Source organism: Dreissena polymorpha, chromosome 11 (assembly GCF_020536995.1).
Source record: "Dreissena polymorpha isolate Duluth1 chromosome 11, UMN_Dpol_1.0, whole genome shotgun sequence".
NCBI lineage: Eukaryota > Metazoa > Mollusca > Bivalvia > Myida > Dreissenidae > Dreissena > Dreissena polymorpha.
Genome location: NC_068365.1, coordinates 59,854,339 through 59,877,252, shown reverse-complemented (window position 1 = coordinate 59,877,252; position 22,914 = coordinate 59,854,339). Strand labels below are relative to the sequence as shown.

General features: G+C 33.3%; 2 protein-coding genes across 7 annotated transcripts in view; one reads left to right on the top strand and one right to left on the bottom strand.

Annotated features, from left to right (window-relative positions):
• Window positions 1-22,914, bottom strand: part of LOC127849572 (uncharacterized) — a 247,385-nt gene that overhangs the window by 60,507 nt on the left and 163,964 nt on the right. The window lies entirely within an intron of this gene.
• On the top strand, window positions 1,109-21,486 carry LOC127849569 (baculoviral IAP repeat-containing protein 3-like). Of its 4 annotated transcripts, none has more exons than XM_052382290.1 (5): window positions 1,109-1,350; window positions 12,730-13,402; window positions 13,782-13,942; window positions 14,919-15,036; window positions 15,137-21,486. In XM_052382290.1, exons 2-5 carry the CDS (start codon window positions 12,733-12,735, stop codon window positions 15,457-15,459), a joined length of 1,272 nt encoding a protein of 423 aa, XP_052238250.1. In that variant the 5' UTR covers window positions 1,109-1,350; window positions 12,730-12,732; the 3' UTR covers window positions 15,460-21,486. The 4 variants fall into 4 exon arrangements, with proteins under 4 accessions (XP_052238250.1, XP_052238248.1, XP_052238251.1 ...); XM_052382288.1 differs by having other exon boundaries at window positions 1,110-1,350; window positions 12,703-13,402; XM_052382291.1 differs by having other exon boundaries at window positions 1,112-1,350; window positions 12,942-13,402.

Below are 22,914 nucleotides of genomic sequence, written 5' to 3'. Positions count from 1 at the left end.
ACGCTAAAGTAGAGAGGCCGTTTTGCAAATCAGTATGCGCTAAGTACGCTAGGTACGACAACTGCAGCTAGTAAAGATAACCACTGCCTGTTTACACTGCAACAGACAGCATGTATAAGGATAAGGTTTAAGAGCTTGTTCAACGATATTGGCAAGTCTAGTGTTTATAACAGCTTCTGCGACGACATTTGCCAGTTTAGCATTGAAATCTATACATATTGGCTGCTTTCAGGGAAAATGGGGCTTAATGCTGCATTAAAAGTAAGTCATGTAGGCAAAATTATTTCTCAATAATTTAAAGAAAATAGATACAGTATTAGCTACACATAACACATGTACATGATTATAGGCTTGTTATTTTTAAGCAAGGAAACAACATTCTAAAGATGGTTGCCAGTGCAGCAACCAATTGTGAAAACAGAGACAAATTGTTGTTATTTTATCTCTATAACATAAATATGCGGATAAACAGAGCACACACATCTCGACCTGTGCTTTTATATAAGGAAGTGAAACTCCCGATGCTGGATACACACTCTTTAAATTTGAATGTGTTTTGTTCATTTCAAACTTGCGATATAAAAAGCTATAACATAATTTTGAAAACTGAAGTGCTTCTAAGATTATGCATTAGCGAACACTTCAGTGCCTCCAGCGCTTTGATTTCTTCTGTATGTAGTATAGTAATTTTTCTATGCAATATTCTACAATAAATCGATTCACAAGGTACAACAGATTGTCAACTCGTTTCCCAGGCCAGATACATACACACTACAAGTAAATTTCGGAAAACCAATACTTGTCCATTTCATTGTTTTTCTGTATTTATTGCTTAAGTTAAATATGCTAAAGCTATGGAAGTATACAAGGAATTATTAACATAGACAAAACGTTAGTTATGTAGCAATCGTGTCCAGACATTTTTACTTGTATTTTTATTTTGTAAATTCGTTACATCTGTAAAGTGCTAACATGGTATATAAACTGTGAATGCTTAAACTATAAAAGTGCAATAGGACTGACGCATCAAATTTTGCAATTGAAAGCTTTCCTACGATTGTTTACGTAAATGATTGATTCGTGTTGTTTTAATATGAAGCGGTGTCTTCGTCTTCGTAGCTTCTTACAGTTGTTCTCATCATATTTTGCAACTTAAATCAGTGCGAAAAGTAGCCTACTATATGCGGATTCGATTAACGCATATACATCTACTTGTATAACCATACACAATTGCTAGGATATTTGCTTACACTTGATATTATATTTCCATGTGACCTATTTAGGTAGTTTACTACACCGGCACACAGTAAGATGTAAGATGTATATACACAGGACTATGTGAACGCAAAGGTAATTTCTGACAAATTATTGGTATTTTATGTACTATAAATAAATATGTAATTTAAATTAGGATATTTGTTAAATAATAAAAGTAGTCTATAGCGATATTATATAAAATTTAATGTTTTGAAATATAGCACTAAAATCGAAAGTAGGAAAACCAGTTTATATGCATTTAAGTCGCGATTTTGTTTGTGTAATCATTGTGTTGACCGTGGGCGTTAAAATGTATAGTCAAGTGATGTTGTTTATACAATAAAAACTGTTACATATGTTTTTATGCCCCCCTTCGCATTAGAGGGGGTATAGTGTTTTGCACATGTCGGTCTGTCCGTCCGTATGTCCAGATGGTTTCCGGATGATAACTCAAGAACGCTTAGGCCTAGGATCATGAAACTTCATAGGTACATTGATCATGACTCGCAGATGACCCCTATTGATTTTGGAGTCACTAGGTCAAAGGTCACGGTGACCCGAAATAGTAAAATGGTTTCCGGATGATAACTCTAAAACGCTTATGCCTAGGATCATGAAACTTCATAGATACATTTATCATGACTCGCAGATGACCCCTATTGATTTTTAGGTCACTAGGTCAAAGGTCAAGGTCACGGTGACTCAACTTAGAAAAATGGTCTCCGAATGATAACTCAAGAACGCTTACGCCTAGGATCATGAAACTTCATAGGTACATTGATCATGACTCGCAGATGATCCCTATTGACTTTCCGGTCACTAGGTCAAAGGTCAAGGTCACGGTGACTTGACACAGTAAAATGGTTTCCGGATGATAACTCAAGAAAGCTTACGCCTAGGATCATGAAACTTCATAGGTACATTGATTATGACTCGCAGATGACCCCTATTGATTTTCAGGTCACTAGGTCAAAGGTCAAGTTCACAGTGCCAAAAAACGTATTCACACAATGGCTGCCAATACAACTGACAGCCCATATGGGGGCATGCATGTTTTACAAACAGCCATTGTTTAATGTTATATTTTGATTTGTGTACTGAGTTTGGGTCCTTATAATGATGATCTGTTCCCACCGTTTTGTAAGAAAAATGTTCTCTTTTAATTACTAAATTAATACAAGGTTTAACATTTATTTTCTGTACGATTCGTAAAATTTAATTAAGTTCTAAGATTCATCTCCGGGTGATAATGTATACGAGTTTTCCACACTATTTTCGGTTAATCCTTTTTTCATGGTTTCAATGTAGGCCTTGATTGTAAGAAATGATTTGCAACAAATGCGAACATTAAAAATATAAAAAGGAATAGACATTTTGAAATCGCATTCAAATGCAAACATACGTCTTTATAAATATTGACGACACACTATTCGTAGCTTCGGGTTATTTTTAACGTAGACCTATTATTCGACAACTAAACGTTACGCTAATATAAACTCTTCCATCTACGTGGATACTAACGTGAATTGATTAAATGTTACAGATAAATAATACGTCATGCACAAGAACTGAAGAAATATAACATCGGATATATTTATCGCTGATTTAACAAAAATCACCCCGAGTTGTCCGTATTTTCCCAATATAGTTGGCTGTAACCCTTCAATTACAATTTCTGCAGAACCATTGTGTACACATCGGTCTTAGTGACAATAACGTAGTGACGTCACCATCTGTGTATAGAATGCTGAAGAACTACTCACCCTAGGGTTAAGACCGACATCAGTTGAGACTAAATAAACAAAACTTCCTGTTGTTTTGTTTGGCATTCATTCGAATAAAGAATTAAAGGTCAACATCAGGTTTGTCTTGCTTTGCTATTGCTAAACTGTCATTTATAATAATTGAATCGTTTTCTGTTTGCACAAATTATGTAGATCTCTCTTTCCTGAATAGACCATTTCATTGTTATTGTTATGATTCATGATTTTCGCACATGCGCAATGCACTGTCAGGCAAAAGCATGGATTACAGTAACGCAAAAATATTTCAAAAATATATATTATGTAGTGCCAAAACGAGTTTATTAATACATGTATTTGCATCTTAAAAAAACGCGTCATAAGCATCAAAGTAAAGATTATCTGAAGACTTAAAGACCGAACAAGAAACAACAAAGAGTTCTATGCATTTAGCCGTATTATTTTTGCAGAAAAGCTTCAATAAATTACAATAATAATAACTCTTATTATAATATTATTATCAATGACATGAGTACGCTAGTGTGATAAAAAAAATAGTGATATAAAAGCATTGAAAATAAACGTACTACAAAACCCTATTAAAAGCGAAGTGCATGACGGTACAGTTGAGTTACCATTACCGGATCAGTAGCGTAATTAAGTTTTTCTGGTGAAAAGCAGTACACGTTTTCAGACTTCTTTTTCACCAGTTTGATTAAATATTACCTTTGCTTACTGATTCATCACACAGTCTTATTTTTAAACGCAGGCAAAATGTATTTGTGATACCTTTTTTTCGCCACAGAATTCATGCATTAAATGATCAGTTGTAGTAGCCATAACGGATCACATGACTGAAACCACTCAGGGGTGCATCTAACACGCTATTTGAACTGTCGAAACATTACACGTGTTGTTTACAACGACCAAGTTTCATTGCCAGTTATACATTGAAAAAAATTGTTTCAGATTCGCAAATTTTCGTTTTAGTTATGATATTTGTGAAGTAACAGTATAACTGAACATTTACCATAGTCCAATATAGCCATATGAATCTTTTGACGATTTGAAAACCTAAAAATTATAAAGCGTTGCAACGCGAAACGATTGAATAATTTGGAGAGTTCTGTTGTCGTTTAAAGTTACGAAACTACGAAGATTGCTTATATAAGGTATAAAATACTTACGTTGCGTAAACCCGGCGGAACAGCCGAGAGGGCTAATGCGTTTTTACTTCAGACTAACTCCAGGACTCCGGGGGTCACTGGTTCGAGCCCTGGTACCGGCTACTTTTTTTTCTTTTTTAAATTTTATTCTTGAATTTTTACTGGAGCTTTTAAGATCCAATGTTTACATTTATCAATATAAAGCATTTAATGACAAACTTCAAAATATGCCAAAATCTGTGAAAAGGCCACTTTAAGCAAAGTGTTCTTGTGTGAACTATCTGTTGAAAATCCTAAAAAGCCTGAAAAGATATGGGCATCTTATAATCTCAATAGTTTGAATCATATCTAATCATCGATATTGAACATGGAACATAAATAAAACATTAAGATTGAGATCAATTATTGTAAGGATCGACGATATTTGCATATATTTTAATATAATATATTATCAATACGCATATGATCACGCTTGATCCGTTATTGCCCTAATTATTCTTTTAATTTAAGGTGTTGCAAAATCTTAAACACGAATCAAAACTAATATGGACTTTTGCCGGCGGAAAGACTACGAAATGGCCTTTAAACTAATGCGTAAACTTCTTACTTTCCAACAGAGTTATAGCATGTGGCCGCGAAAAATGTTTAACCTCGACTTGGAAATGAGACGGAAGTTTAAAAAATTCGTATATACATTTCAGCAAAACATACCGAAATGTTTGACAAAGAGTAGCTCCGATTACTACTCAATCAGGCATTGAAGATGCTGTGTGCAAAATATAATCTAAAATGTCAACTATTTATCGCGATACGCAGTCCTGAACAGTCTCAAAGTGATCCGCTATGAGTAATGATCCGGTAATGGTAACTTGACTGTATTTACATGTAATTTTAATTTGGATGGGTTTTGTACAGAGAATTTTAAAGAATATAAAAAGCGGGACTTCACAATTTGTATATGTGTTAAATTGTTATACATTGATAAAAATATGTAACAATAACGAAAATAGGAAAGAAAAATTATACATTTAAGACGAATTTCATAAGCTGCAGCAAAGACAAATTAGTGCCCGAGGTTTTTACACATTTTATATAAATTCATAAATATTTGACAAAATCGTGCAGTACCGCTTTAACATACAACTGGAAAACAAAACTTCACATGATGCAAATTGAACTGTGTAGTCATGTACATTGAAAACTCCTTACGAGTGAGTATGAGTTACAAATTTGGTCAGAAGATAGGGGTCAACGATATCTTGTATTAGTTCGAAAATGGTTACGTTTGCTTGAAAAACATATCTGCCAAGGGTTGGGGCATTTTTCCTTATATGGCTATATATGGTTAAAGTAAAATCTTGTTAACACTCTAGAGACCACATTTATTGTCCGATCTTCATGAAACTTGGTCAGAAGATTTATCCCAATAATATCTTGGACGAGTTCAAAAATGATACCGGTTGGTTGAAAAACATGGTCGCCAGGGGGCGGGGCATTTTTCCTTATATGGCTATTGTAAAACATTGTTAACACTCTATAGAGGCCACTTTTATTTTCCGATCTTCATGAAAATTGGTCAGAATATTTTTCCCAATGATATATTGGATGAGTTCGAAAATGGTTTTGGTTGCTTTTAAAAACATGGCCACCAGGGGGCGGAGCATTTTTCGGCGTTAGCTGTATACGCCAGCTTTTCACCTTAGCCTGACCTTTGTTAGCGTCCAATAGAATTCAAATAAAACTCCCGCGGCCAAGTACAGATGAATACACTTCATTGACTGCATTGGCTGATTTGAGAATACGACCAGAACATTGGAAACATGTCCGCGTCTTTGTAACACTGTTTTACTGCGTGTTCAGCATGACACAATTTTATATCTAATGAAAAGGCTTAATAGATAGAACAGTTTTACACGCAATCTCGACATCAATACAGTTTGTGCGTCCACCTTTTATTTTCAGAAGATTTTCAGCGCGAGAACGTTTGCACCTAAAGGCTATGTTCTCATATTTAGTACTAACTTTCATATTCCTGTCAACATGTTAACATGTTAAAGTATAGAGAGCAGTGGAAGCGAAGACTCACTTTAATGCATTGCATTTCAACTCGCGAGGTATATCGGGTCAATTTGCGGCCACTGTGTGTGAATGTCAGAGTTTACATACAGGACATCGCTGCGTCTCTACCCTATGTGCTGATCGGAGTTCGCGGCCAGGAAAATAATCGTTACATAATAAAGACGCTATAGCGTGAACTAGGTGAACTGGAATTTTCTTTAGACCAGACAGATGTTAAATGAAGATATCCAGCGATATCATATGGTATGTCAATAATAGATTCTTAATGTGTTTTACAACAATACCATGATAAATATTATTTTTAATTAATTTAACAAGAATTATGCCATCATATTGACTAATGAATTAAGCATGAGCGCAATGATTCTCGATACTGATAATAATCGAATCAAATAGCAACGCCAGACAAACCACTAAAACAGGTTTGTTCGAAGAACGCGCGTATAAATATTTAAAATATGTAAGGATACTTCGCGTGTGGCCGATTGACTCATATGTTTTAATTTCACTTCCATTCGTCTTTTGGTTTTCTGTTTTGTATCTATACGTTTATGACCAGCAATATGTAATAATTTAAAATAAGCCACGAAAACTCCGCGTATCATCCCGTACTGCGTTTGCTGCAGCTAAGAACTGCACAGAAAAAGACATTCGCTATCTTTGATCGCATTCATTGAAGTCTTTACCATTCATTAACTGCAACCACAATCAACGCCGTATATCTTTTTAAAAGATATTCCTAATATTGCTATGTATCGCTTTAGTAAAACCTTATGAACACTCTAGACGCCACATTTATTGTCCGATCATCATGCAACTTGGTCAGACGATTTGTCCCATTAATATCTTGGATGAGTTTGAAAATGGTTCCGGTTGGTGGAAAAACATGGCCGCCAAGGGGGCGTGGCATTTTTCCTCAGTTTGCTATAGTTTAACCTTGTTAACACTGTAAAAGCCAGATTTATTGTCCGATCATCATGAAACTTTGTCAGAAGATTTATCCCAATGATATTTTGGACAAGTATGGAAATGGTTCCAGTTGCTTGAAAAACATGGCCACTAGGGGTGGGGGATTTTTCCTTATATGACTAAATGAAATTTGGTCAGAAGATTTTTTAAATGATATCTTGGATGTGTATGAAAATGGTTCTGGTCTGTTGAAAAACGTGGCTGCAATGGTGTTCACTAGTCATGAAAGTTGGTTAGAACATTTGTTCTAATGACATCTTCGGCTGCACAGACCGGGCGAGTTCATTTGAATTTCAGGTGAGCGACTTTGGGCCTTTCAGACCCTCTTGTTTTGAAAAAAATATTTACCCCCGTTGGTGTCAAACGTAATTTCTTGTTTTTATGAAATCTTTCGTGCCTTGCCGTAAATCTTCATACGGGATGACGAAGTTTTAATTAACCGATACCCGCTAAATACGTTTAATGTTTTAACGTAAATTTTATAATTATTGAATACTTTATTTTTAATAAATTATATATAAATTAATAAATTATAAAATTAAACGGGTTAGTATCATTACGGTTTGCAACTTCTGATAATCTATATTGGACATGACTTTGAATTTGTACAATGTGTAACATATCTAATGTACGCAACTGTTAAGTATGTCGGAGGTAAATTTTCAACCAAGTGACTGCTTAATACTACCAGAAACAGAAGACATTGTGGCATCATTAATTGTTTTGAATGACCAGACTGTTATCTGCCACCCAGTGTGATTTATGACACCTTGTTGTTAGTTAAGTCTGGACAATATCTGATCAAAACGAGGGCAATTAAACACAGGAAAGCAAATTAAGGTTTACACGATTTTAAGATTGATGCAAACAATAAAATGAAAAATATTGCATTTAATTTAATCAAATGTTTTATTTTATGTGTCAACGTGTTAGTTTTCCTAGATAAATACCATTATGTTTTGTATTCCATTACATTTTATGACAGACATAAAGTATTTATCATCTAACCATTTATAATAAAAACAAACACATTTGTTTAGGTGTCATGACAAGCAGGGTATTTTATTTCTTGAAACACACACATAAACACTAGTTCCAAAAACAAATGCCATAAAGTATAAATGGCACATAAGTGTCATTATACATAGAACTGAGAAAAATGGAGAATAACAAGTATACTCTAATGTCCGGAACCAATGCCCCTTTCTATCTCAAGTCATCCTCCTGATCTCATAAAACTCACTGAAACACATAAAGCATAATATAAACCTTTAAACAAAACAGAGCATGCAAAAATAAACGATTTACGGACGTACGCGGCAGTTTAGTTTCACGCAAATATTTTTATTACTGAAACACCGGTTGCGAAATAAGTTCAATATATTTCGGATAATCGGATAAAAAAATGTTAACAATGTTAGAACGAAAGAACAACAACACATGCTAAAAATCAACGCAAGGTTAAAAAATGGACCGTTTTTGTCCATGAAAATAAAATACCTTTAATATGCGACCATCAATCAGATAAAGCGTCGTATCGACGCGAAACGATATTTTGGGAAATTGCTTATAGAGCTAAAAAATACATCCGATGTAAACATGAGCGTGGATGGTCGAGTGGTCTAGGCGGTAGGCTTTTTACTCCAAGAATCCAGTTGTCAGGGGTTCGAGCCCAGTTGAGGGTTACTTTTTTTCCTTTTTAGCTCATTTTGGGGAAAAAAATGAGCTATTGTCATCACCTTGGCGTCGGCGTTGGCGTCCGGTTAAGTTTTGCGTTTAGGTCCATTTTTCTCAGAAAGTATCAATGCTATTGCATTCAAACTTGGTACACTTACTAACTATCATACGGGGACTGGGCAGGCAAAGTTAGATGACTCTCGCGTGAATTTTGACAGAATTATGTGCCCTTTTTATACTTAGAAAATTGAAAATTTTGGTTAAGTTTTGTGTTTAGGTCCATTTTATTCCTTAAGTATCAAAGCTATTGCTTTCATACTTGCAACACTTACTAACTATGATAAGGGGACTGTGCAGGCAAAGTTATGTTACTCTGACTGGCATTTTGACAGAATTATGTGCCCTTTTTTTACTGCCCTTTTTATAATTAGAAAAAAGAAAATTTGGTTAAGTTTTGCGTTTAGGTCCACTTTATTCCTACAGTATCAAAGCTATTGCTTTCATACTTGCAACACTTATTAACTTTCATAAGGGGACTGTGCAGGCAAAGTTATGTAACTCTGACTGGCATTTGGACGGAATTGTGGGCCTTTTATACTTAGAAAATTGAAAATTTGGTTAAGTTTTGTGTTTTGGTCCACTTTACCCCTAAAGTATCATAGATATTGCTTTCATACTAGGAACACTCGCAAACTATCATAAGGGGACATTAAAAGGACAAGTTGCATAACTCTGGTTGTCATTTTTACGGAATTATGACCCTTTTTTTACTTGTTAACTTTGAATATATGGTTAAATTTTGTGTTTCGATCCACTTTACTTCTAAAGTATCAAGGCTATTGCTTTCAAACTTCAAATACTTTCATGCTATCATGAGGTTACTGTACCTGGCAAGTTGAATTTTACCTTGACCTTTGAATGACCTTGACTCTCAAGGTCAAATTATTAAATTTTGCTAAAATTGCCATAACTTCTTTATTTATGATTAGATTTGATTGATACTTTGACAAAACTACTCTTACCTGACAAACCACAATAGACTCCACCCAAACCATCCCCCGTGCCCTCCCCCCCCCCCCTCCGCCCCGAATCCCCCCCTATTTTTTTTAAAGATCATCTCACAAATAACCACTACTACCTCACACTATACCCCCACCCCACCCCCACCCCCATTTTTTTTTGAAACGGTTAAAAAACACAAATATTTATTTTTATTATTTTATTTTTGAAATACCGTCCAACCATCGCACCCAAGAATCCCCTCCGCCCCACCACCCTAATTTTTTTAAGATCATCTCACAAATGACCACCACACCCTCACACTATACCCCCATCCCCCCCCCCCCCAAGAAAAAAAAAATATTTTTTTTCTTTTTGCATTTTTTTCCGCATTTTTGGAAGATAATGTTATAAATGTCCACACCCCCACACTATACACCCCTCTTCACTCCACCCCTCCCTCCTTTGTGATTGAAATTGAGAGTCCCTTCACCTTTAAAAAGAAAATAGATGAGCGGTCTGCACCCGAAAGGCGGTGCTCTTGTTTTAAATTGTATTCTTTTTTTTTTTTACTGGAGATTTTTAGTTCAAATGTTTAAATTTACCAATATAAAGCATTTTAAGTATTTAATGACAAGCTTCACTATATGCATAAATCTGTTGGACGGCCTTTTTAAAGCGGGTATATACGATTTTGTCAAATATTTATGAATTTATATAAAACGTGTAAAAAACGTATTATATATATAGTTCAATATAAATTAAAATAAAAGTTAAGAAGAATGTGTGTCGAAAAATGCGATATAAGCCAGACATTTAATTCTGAAATTGAAAACGGCTGTACAGCCGAATTCGCCAGCATGTATATCATACATGTACGATGTGAATCTTAACTTAGTTTAACGGTTTATTTGAATTCCTGCAACGATATCTATTCATACGACACACGAACACTAACTCCGATCCTAATACAAAGACGAATGCTTCGGTTATTGTAGGAAAATATGTACGTCACAATCGGCTCGGGCCGCTAATTTGTCTTTGCTGCATTTTATGAAATTTGGCGTTAATGCTGCATTTTATGAAATTTGGCTTTAATGTATAATTTTTCTTGCTTATTTTGTGTAATTGTAACATATTCTATCAATATATTACAATTAAACACTTATACAAAATCGTATATACCCGCTTTAATATATTGTATACATCTTGTTTTCAGTTATTTACTGTATTATTATTATTTTATTCATATTGCTACACATAATTTGTGTTTTCATTTAAATTTAAATCTACTGTTTTATTGGCATACAACAATACATGTACTAATATGTGTTTTGACCTGCACCATGTACATGGTTTTCACTTTGTTTTTAAATTGTATTTTAATACATGCAGTTAAACTGCATTTGTAAACAAACGACCCTGGTGACCTATTGTTTTCTTTTTATATTTGTATAAAGTCATAACGCATTTAACATTTAGGTAAATTTGTAAAAAATCTAGGTGGAGGAAGTCATGTGAAAATAAAAATAACTTTGATGCATTTTATTTATTTTCAAATGTGAAATTCTGTTGTTTTTGTTATGTTTAAAAGTTGATAAAAACACGATTCAATGGATTCATGTTAAACAAATTAATTTGCAGTTAAATTAAATTAGTATTACATATTTTGTTAGAAATAGAGGTTGTTTTGAACACTTTTCTCATTAATTTACTATAGTTTTTATGTTATTACCTTATTGGTGAATTGTTATTGTGCTGAAATATGCTTGTTGTTCATGTGCGAATAAAAAATGAACAACACTGGTGACCCATGATTTTTTTTTATTTTTCTATCCACAACAGATGGTTCTACTTAAATACCATTTTTGGAATTGATCTATTTATTGCTTGTTTTCATTCAATCTTATTTGTTTCAGTAAAGTAGAACAACTTGTTGGCATTTTGAAAAAATAAATAAATAAATACAAGCGTTTAAATATAAACGATCACTTGACGTCGCGTGTGAACTGGTATATACCGATTTCCTTTTTTGTCAGATTAATGCAGCTATTGTGTGAATATTAAAATAAGTTTATGCGATTATTTAACATGAAGGTCCGCATTTCAGTTCTAACATGTTGTAAAATAAGTACCTGTACGTAAACTGGCGAAATTTGAATCCTATTAGAAAGGTTGATAATATGTGTTAAAGGGACTTAATCATAGATTTATTATATAATATTATTGTTAAAAGTAATAAGATATGTTTACATAAAAATCTTAACTGTTTTGAATAGTATAAACTTATTATAATAGCGAAAAAGTTGAATAAAAACTACTGCCTTCACCAGGATTGATACCCGAGAATCCTGGAAACTTAAAGTGTGCTACCACTGTGGCAAGCAGGCTTTAGTATACACTAGCCATTAATAAACCTTATCTTTTTGCTACACCTAGTTTCAAAAGTACAAACGCTCTATTATTTAACCGATTTCGAATGATGTGAGAATCCACTAATGAACCAAATGTTCACAAAAAATTCTCAGTCATGGGTGTTATTTTCATTGTTTGAACATAATGTATACGTACATTCTTTTGGAACTCTTTGACATATTTTTTTTCCATTTTACCACACTATGAACAAGTCCCTTTAACAGTATACTAAAATTGAGGCATATATTATTTATTGAAGACGTTATCGTATAGTTTGGCTACTGATAAATGGTTTATTACGATTTTAAGCTATTATCAGTTGAAATAAGAATTAATCAACAGTTTTAGTATCAACATTTTTACTGGAACGTGCATTACTTAAAAAAATATTTCAACAGTGCTTTTTCTACATCGGCTTCAACAAGCATATGATGGATGATGATAGCTCTGAAGAGGAAGAGCCAGAAGACTATGCCCCCGATCCACGAGAATATTATTCTCACTTCTACCGTGAGAGTGAGAGGCTCACAACGTTCCATGACTGGCCACAATCGGCAAATGTAAATAAGGAAGATTTAGCTAAAAATGGGTTTATGTATCTCCATATATCAGACCGCGTACAGTGTGTATTTTGTAGAGCGTGTTTAGGTAGCTTTGGTCCAGGTGATATTGTAGCCGATGAACACAGGAAATATTGTCCCGAATGTCCTTTTGCGTTTGGCTATGAATGTGGAAATATACCAATACCATCTGCAAATCGAGTTCAGCAAACAACACAAACTGTGCAGTCATTGGATGCAAGAAACAGGGCAAGGCTTGTGACATCGGGTAACTTTGCACTTTCTTCAAATAGGGCTGGTCTAGTTCAGCCAATTTCAACTCCAAGCAGATCGGCAAATGCGACTGCTGTGCAACAATCACATAGTGTTATATCTTTGTCCACCGCTGATTCAAACCAAGGAGCTGCAGCGGTGATCACAGAGCCAAAATATCGGGACTGGGCGGACGAACATACGAGATTGCGGTCTTACAGGGGATGGCCTGCACAAATGAGACAAACTCCGAGAGATCTGGCAGCCGCAGGACTGTTGTACATGGGTATGCATGTTATAAATAATCACATGTTTAGTGTTTATTAAATTTACATTCTAAATCTCAAGGGTGAATCTCAACAACTCCATGTAAGTACGCGTGGTTGTAAAGCCTATAAAGGTTATCGGCAGTGGATATCATCTAAATCTCCACGACAAGAACACGCAACAAGTACGGATCTAATCCAAATATTTAATACTAATTTTATGCATCTACAGTATGGTTGTTTTTTCCGATTACTTAATATTGTTAATTTATGACATGATATGTGATTTTAAAATAAATTAAAAAAGTGATTTTGGTTTTGTACCAATATAAGATTATGATGGATTTTCTATCAAATTCCTTTCCAGCGTATTAATCACAATATCTTCAACATTCACAGGTCAAGGTGATCGCTGTAAATGTTACTGGTGCGGAGGAGAACTCCATGGATGGGAACCAGATGACGACCCGTGGGTCGAGCATGCAAAATGGTTTCCTCAGTGCGGCTTTGTGCGAAAACAGAAGGGAGTTGAATATGTAAATGTCATCAAATATGGAGAGGTAATATTGGAAATAAATGTTAGTCTCAGTGAGTTTTCGTGTTTATGAGTTAATAGGAAAATAAGTATTAATTTCTACTTTTTATCCTTAAAACAAAACTGATATTTGCATCTTATTGAATCATATCGTTACATATGCATTAGTAAACAGTGCTTTCCTTTGACCCGAGCTCCCGGGTTTTCACGCTTGAAAATTACAGAAGACCCTTGTTTGACTCGTAAGAAAATTACGTCATGCGTCACATTTGACTCGGGGAATATACCTACTTGCGTCAACGAGATGAAAATTTGTTAAGACTAAGCGATAATTGGCTTGGGGCGGAGTATCTCTTTTGGTAGACGCTAACCGTTATCACCCGTTTCCAATCATTGAAGCACAAGTCCGCCTAGTAGGCGGAGTTTGGCCAATTGAGAATTCTAGTAATGACCAATTAAAACACTGCTGGTTCGATGACGCGTATATCAACGTTCCATTATTAATCACAGCGTTTGTAATCAGCTGTTTGCGGAAAAGGTCTAAATGTATTACTAAACAAACTCATCAGCGTTGAAATATAGATATATTTTTTAATTATTTATATGCACATTACAATAAGTAAACGATATGACAGTAACATGATACTTCATTTGAACACTATAATTGCTCGGGTAATCTTTTGACTTGTTTCAAATACTATGACAATATATGCGTGTAATATAATCAATGGAAGGCATAATCTTATGATATCTAAATTGTTAATTGTGTTGCTGACCTTAAAGTTATGCCGAGTAATGCTTGACTCAAAAACAATTATGCTTCAGCAACAATACGTATAGGTTATGCTGCTTATTGATAATAAATAATTTATTACACAAATAAGTAAGTATTACCATATACGGAAATACATGTACATTGTATGAAAAAACCTATATGAAGTTTATGTGAATGTATTTTTCTAATATTGCCATTTATTGTGGTTTATGTACCTATGATTTAGAGAACAAACGTTGAGTCTCCTAGCAACCAGGAGTTCCTTAGACGTCCTCATGTTCTGGCTGCATTGAATGACTATGGATATACACATGAGCAGGTCTTGGAGGCATTACACACATATGGTATGTTCGGTCATGATTATCAAAGTATGCTCACATTTACATGCTTTTGTACAGGGGGAATAGCAATACTTATAAAAATGAAATGCATTTATTTAATTAGGTGTCCTGATCCTAGTAACCGTGCAGGATATCAGAAAATACGTTGAGGAGTTAAATAGCAAAAGACAGGCAGCCCAAACGCAAGCAAGACTCTCTGAACGTTTTGCAAGTTCTAACCGGTCAGACATTTCGGTTGCCATGACAGACCGTGGTCAACTAGTCGCCCAGCCCAGTGATGACATGGGGGTTTCAAGTGGTCAGCTGTGCAGTGAAGATGTAAGGATGGAAGGTATGGAGGAATCGCAAGATACTGACAGCCTCACTCAGCAGCAAATGCAGAACCTCAGTCTTTTTAGCAACTCTAGTTCCTCTATCAGTTTGTAAACATGTCTGTATTTGTTATGACTTTAATACGACAATACATAAATAAACATTTTGGATTGGTTGCATCTTAATGTAAGGGGTTCTTAACAAATACATGCCATTTAAGTAGTTTCCATCCAAAATGATGTTCACTACAAGCATGTTTCCCATATTTAAATGTGCTCCATTGTCCGTTATGTTTAAGATATAGATAATTTTCTTGGACACGATTTACGAAAAAGTGAGGAATGTGAAAGGTCTGCTGGGGCAAGAACATGTGTATGACATTCCTTCCTTGTCTTTACCTAATAGCGTGTGATGATTGCGCTTAAGGCTAAATACTCACAATATCTGCCGAGGAGTTATTGAAGACCCCGTAATAGTGAGCTTGTCCGAATCAGACATATTTACCAATTGTCTCTATCTATAGGATCTAGCTAGATAATTGCTTTTCTAGTGGTTTCGACGGAAATAAAGACTATGAACATACTCATCATAAGTAAAGTAGATTTACATGGCATCATTGGAAGAGAATATCGCGGTTTATCGAAACACATCTGTAAACCTAGGCCAAAACTATAGCAAGACATGAAAACAGGTTTAAGATGCTTGAGGTACAAGATAATTGAGGAAAAGTGAATTATTTAATTGTGCACTAGTACAAATTATCATGATTTTGACACGCATTTTGCAAAATACGTGGTGTGCATGTGCATACATAAGCCAAAATGATAATAATTTAAATAATATTTAATTTGTTATTTTATATTAAATATTATTTTGGAATATGTTTGCAATAAATAAACTCCGTTAATTATGCGATATGTAGTAATACGCGCATCTATGTATCAAATACATTGGATATCGAGATGATTCAAGCATTAACGAGGAAACGGTACACTTTCAATAATATCCTTTAAACTTGAACATGTGAGCTCTATCATCAACTCTCGCTGTATGCATCAGTGATCTCACATACATATGATAAACAATGGACAAACAACACATAAGATTGGCCTAAACATTATCGCTTTAAGGTTAAATTCATTAATATTAGTTGTGTATCATATTTCCTGTAACATGTATTATCTTTTCTGTTTAAATGATAATTAGATCACATATGGCAAATGTCAGTACATACTGTACAACAGTGGATGATTTTGAAGAACAGCTAAACTCGTCTTTTTGCATTTATTAGCTTGGACCAAAAACAAATGTACATTACAAACTCATGTTATTTCAGTGTACGCTCAAGGTATTACACCTTTTGTTAACGTCATACAGTTAGATATTTTGTTTCAAAAACACTGTTCACATGGATTACAATGTAACAAGAAATATCTTTAAAAAATCTTTAAAAAATATATACAGCGTTGATAGTTCAATGAATGAGATCAAGGATAGCGAATGTCTTTTTTAGTGCAGTTCTTAGCGGGATGTTACGCGGAGTTTTCGCGGCTTATTTTACATTATTACATATTGCTGGTCATAAACGTATAGATACAAAACAGTCAACCAAAAGAAGAATGGAAGTGAAATTAAAACATATGAGTCAACCGGCCACACGCGAAGTATCCGTATTTCTTCGAACAAACCTTTTCTAGTGGTTTGTCGGGCATTGCTATTTGATTCGATTATTAACAGTATCGAGAATCATCGCGCTCATTCTTAATACATTAGCCAATATGGTGGAATAATTATTGTTAAATTAATCATCAAACATAATATTTATCATTGTATTGTTGAACACACATTAGGAAACTATTATTGACATACCATAATTATATTGCTGAATATCCTCATTTAACATATTTCTGGTCTAAAGAAAATTCCAGGTCACCTATTTCACGGATAGCGTCTTTATTATATAACGATTATTTTACTGGCCGCGAACTCCGGTGATGACCTGTATATAAACTCTGACATTCACACACTGGCCGCGATTGACCCGATACCTCGCGGGTTGAAATGCAACGCATTCAAGTGAGGCCTCGGCTTCCACTGCATGTTAACATGTTGACAGGAATATGGAAGTAAGTACTAAATATGAGAACATAGCCTTTAAGTATAAACGCTTTTGCCCTGGCAATCCTCTGAAAATAAAAGGTGCACGCACAAACTGTATTGATGTCGAGAATTGAGTGTAAAACTGTTACGCCTTTTCAATAGAGATACAATTGTTTCATGCAGTAAAACAGTGCTACAAAGACGCGGATATGTTTCCAATGTTCTGGTGGTATACTCAAATCAGCCAATGGAATAAATGAAGTGTATTCATTCGTACCTAGCCGCGGGAAATTTAATTGAATTTTATTGGACACTTACAAAGGTCAGGTAAGGTGAAAAGCTGGCTTAATACAGCTACGCCGAAAAATAAATGTTTCTGTCATATAACATATATTCTTATATGATAGTCGGTACTGTTTTTAAAACGCACTGTCGTTATAAACCCGCCTGTTAATAACGCGAAACGGATCACCGAAACTGAGGACAATATATTATAAAATTAGCTCTTAACTCATCTGCACAAATATTTTCCGTATCATGTGAAAACTGAGTATATTGCCATAAATACATTTATAAAATTTCGTGGATGGATAATGTTCACATGCGTGCAGCTCTATGTTGATTAATTATTAAATGACTGCATACATTTTAGGAGTCATATTACACATAACATTTTATCGAGTAACCTGAGTTGCTACGAAATGTTCAGTATTTTAACTTAAGGTTTTTAGAAATGGAAAACGACATTTTGAGTTTCTGTTCGTACTTGTCTTACTGCCATGGTATTCTGCATCCAAAATAAAAGTTTAAGAAATACCGAACAATAAAGGATTGTCAACCATTGCAAATTTTAAATTTTCTATATTTCTTTATATTTGTTTTTTATAACCATTTGTTTGGAAATATCTACTTTATGAATATTAATCAAGCATGAGTTTTTTGTCACATATTTTTACATAAATGCATTATACATGCATGTATGATAGTACATGAGATGTGAACAGTAGAGCTAAGTTAATAAAAGCAACCAAGTGTTGTTATCTCCTCTCGGTAGACCATGAAAAACACCAATCTGTTGTCACAAATCTTTAATAAATAATGTTTCACATAATAACCGCAAACGGAAAATACCAAAATTGTCACTTAAAATGCGTTTTTCAATAATGTATAAGACGTGGTGAATTTTGATTTGAGAAACAAATATACTTTTCGCACATGTGTTATGTCATTGAACGTATTTATTAACAACACTATATTATTTGGAATAGTCTAAAATAGTTTAAATAGCTATAAAAACTTTGATTTTAAGAATTCTTTCGACGGGAATCCCTTGACTTCTCGACATGAAAGTATATTTTTTATCTTTACACCACAGTGTTGCTTGACGGAAATTTACCAAATAAGGCGATATTACAGCACGTTGATTACTAGTTTAAATTCTTAAACCAAACGTATGCTTTATCTAAGAAATGCAGGAATATGTGTTAAAAAAGACAAGTTTTGTAAGAATGCGAATTCTTGCGTGCAAATATGACATATCATACAGTTTTGGAGGAATCAATACAACTGTGAGCAATTATGACGAATCATACAGTTATGAATGAATGCTTTTAAATGTGTTTAAATATGAAAGATCATACATTGTTTAACTTTGTTTTAAAACATAACAGCATTTCATATTTTCAACACATACGTGGAGGAAACATCTCCTGGTAATAGAAAGAAAAATATAACAGTACCATTGTATCATTACCTGAGAAATTATAACATCTTAAATGACCCACAAGTTAAGTCAATATTAACATTTTGGAATGCAGCTCCTCATATTTTGCATTGAATTGGATATTTGCTACCGACAGTCAAGTATTAATTATGTACACATAACTTTAAAGATCATTTAAGTTGGAAAACTATTTTGATATCCTACCTGAAAGTCTAAGACTTTATTTTCACTTACAAATGCAAAATGTTATGTTAAGTAACAATCGCATTGCTAGGGAATAAGTAAATTGTATGTTTGATTACTATGTGCGATACTTTCGATGGTATGACTACTTCTATTGCACAGGGCGTTTCATAAATGTGGTATGTGCAAGGCGTAGTACATAAATAAGGTGTGTTCTGATTGTTCTTTCGTAAAAAGCGATCAATGGACATACCCCCTCTGTATCAGTATCAATACGAAATAACAACAAAGTTGTTGAAATAAATTTAAGTTCGTTTGATGAGGTAACGCACAATCAAATTTAATCTTTCATGCGTTTGGAGAGTTTTGATTTAAACCCAGGTAACTTAGTACAAGCCAGTTAATCGGCTGGCTGGCTGAACATTGGTCTCGAAATAATTTAAATAAATAAAATCGACTTGCTTGAAATAATCGTAATCAATAATTATTAACTCTTTATAAAGAGTAAGCAAAGCGGAACTTAAGCTGCATCAACTTGCAAGAAACCTTATAATTGCGCGAGGTCTTTATTTATGGCTAGATGGCCAAATCAGTATGACCATATTTTATATTAAGTTACTTAAGGTTATACACACTTTCAAACAGCATTATGGCATTTAAACAAATTTCGTTTTCGTTTATGTTAAGATGTTAATAAAATGCCAATTATCACTATATACATTACGCATTGGTCCTTACCAACTTCCTGTTGAACTTTCTTTTGAGTAATATAGTTCTGGGCTCATATTTATATTTGGAAGTGGAACTATTGGCCATTTGCAGATACCATATGCAAAAATATTATTGTCGTAGCTTTTAAAAATCCATTATAACCTGTACCTGTATTATAATTTCAGATCATTCTCTTCCAGTTTCTTTTTTGTTTTCTATGTATTTTTTGTATGTCTATATACATTTCCAGTATCACCACTGTGCTTAATATTTATTACAGTTTAAGGCAAGGGATATGGATCTTTATTAGATGGTACCGAACAATCATTAAATGAAACACTAACTGTTATACAAGATTTTTCAAATATTTCAGGTCTTAATGTTAATTTTGACAAAACTAATGTTGAATGGATTGGAAAACAAAAATATAGTTCTTATCCCATAAAAACAAAATGGAAATTAAATTGAATGCAAAACAGTTTTTAACTGCTTGGAATAAATTTTCATGTCGACCTGTCAAAATTATTTCAAATAAATTACACTGAGAAAATTGTTAAAACGGTGAAATATCCTGAAAAATTGGAAAAGAAGAATTTTAACACCAATTGGTAAGATTGTTATTGTGAAAACACTTATTGTGTCATTATTCAATCACTTGTTCATATCACTGCCTAACCCACCCAATACCATGTTACATTCAATAAAATCTTCTATTCTGACTTTTATTTGGGATGGTCAGAGTAAAATAAAGTTTTCAACAATAGTAAAGGAGTATAGTGAAGGAGGTTTAAACATGATACATTTTGATGCATTTATTCTTACATTAAAACTTACCTGGTTGAAAAAAAAATCAATCCTTAAGAGGAAATTGGATATATATATATATCACAACTGTACTTTGATTCTTATAAACTTTTTTTATTGCAGTTATCATTATGCTTTGAATATATCTAACAGAATTTCAAACCCTTTTTGGGTAGATGTTTTAAAAAGCTTCTCACTTTATGGTAGTTAATTAGATATAAAAGCAGAAGAATTGTTGTATTATCCACTTTTTTATAATCCAAATCTATTGTTACGAAATACAAGTTTTTTCTTTAAGTCATGGTTTGACGCTGGAATTCACTGTATAGGTGATATATTCAAAAATGGAACCTTTATTTCTGTTGATGATTTGAGTGAAACATACAGTTTGAAAATCAATTACATACATTATATAGGGGTGATAAGAGCAATAGAAAAATTTGTTAAAAAATATTGTTTTTCCTGTCCCACCCAACAAATGATTAAACCTTTTTTGCCCCCATTATTACAACTAATATTAAAACAGGAATCCGGTGCTAAAAGACTATACAATATTGTAAATAGAAACAATGAACAACCTTCAGTTAAAGCAAAATGGGGTATAAAACTCAATACCATAATATATGAAAATAAATGGAATTGTATTTTTGAACTACCCTTTTTAATAACAATTGATGTAAAGGTTCAGTGGTTCCAATACAGAATAATTCATAGGATACTTGGAACAGATAGTCTATTGCACAAAATGAAAATAACTGATGATCCATTATCTTCTTTTTGCAAACAAAGTGAGGAAAATTTAGAACATTTATCCTGAAAATGTCATATATCTAAAGCATTAATTAATGAGCTATTACCAGAGCAACTCTTTCCTTTCATGAATAAGAAAACTTTTCTCCTTGGGTATTTAACAAAGGCAGCTAGAGCCCTAAATAATGTTATTTTGTTTATGAAACTATACTTATACAAGTGTAAAACAGTACAGGAGCCAAAAGCTACATAAAGTATTAATATGATAATTTAAAGAAAAATATCAATTTCAAAAAAATAATTTAGAATCCTTTGACAGTGAATGAGAATTATTTACTACCATTGTTGAACAAACCTAGTATTTAAATTTAATTTTTTGTTATTGTAGTCTTTTTTACAACTTTGTTCAAATAATATGCTTTAAGTCAAAGAACCAATTGGTAATCTTATAGGTATACGGACCAATGTTTCATAAATCACAATTACATGTATGTTTTTTTGTTTATCTATTCCTTTTATCTTTTGATTTTGCAAATTTTTATTTGCTTATAACATTTAATATATATGTGTATACATTCTGGAAAATGCTTTATTCAATTATTATTAAAGGCACCTGTTATTGCTTTTCTATGCATCTTTTCATCTGTAAATGCATATTCTATCTGCATATTACACTTTATAAATACTTGAGATAAGGTACCTATTATTGCTTTTTTATGCATCTTTTCATATGTAAATGCATGTCCTATCTGCCTATTACAATTTTTAAATACATAAGATTTATACATGTATACATACTGGATTTTTTTTTCCTTTTTTATTTTACTTCTGTTCCTATAAATACTTTTTTTAGTGTTTTTCCAACACAAAATTACATGAAACTATCTTATATTTAGAGCCTCTCCTCAGTTGCTCTAATTTTGCAAATTTTAAATGTCCTGTGTTTTTTTCCTTGTCATAATTGGATATATAATCTTGTAATCTTGTTATCAACATATAGTATTATTTACACTCTTATTAAGAGCATAATATTTAAGAGAAAATGCATATGTTTTGTAAAATTGGATATATAATCTCCCTTGTTATTAATACAGTATTATTTATTCTGTAAAGAGCATAATATTTAGAGGAAATGCATATGGTGTTGTAAAATTTGATATATGGCCAACAAAGGAGTACTGCCTGCGATCTTATTATCAACATAGTATTTTTAATACCTTTAAGAGCATAATATTTAGAGGAAATGCATATGTTTTTTGTAAAATAGTTCAGTTTGTGTATTATCTTGAAGTTTTCTT

What these genes read in the sequence shown, in the direction of transcription:
- LOC127849569 (XM_052382290.1), top strand. Translation starts at nt 12,733, where the DNA reads ATGATGGATGATGATAGCTCTGAAGAGGAAGAGCCAGAAGACTATGCC. An exon ending in CGCAGGACTGTTGTACATGG is followed by an intron (nt 13,403 to 13,781) that starts GTATGCATGTTA and finishes CAACATTCACAG; the next exon opens with GTCAAGGTGATCGCTGTAAA. An exon ending in GGAGGCATTACACACATATG is followed by an intron (nt 15,037 to 15,136) that starts GTATGTTCGGTC and finishes TTATTTAATTAG; the next exon opens with GTGTCCTGATCCTAGTAACC.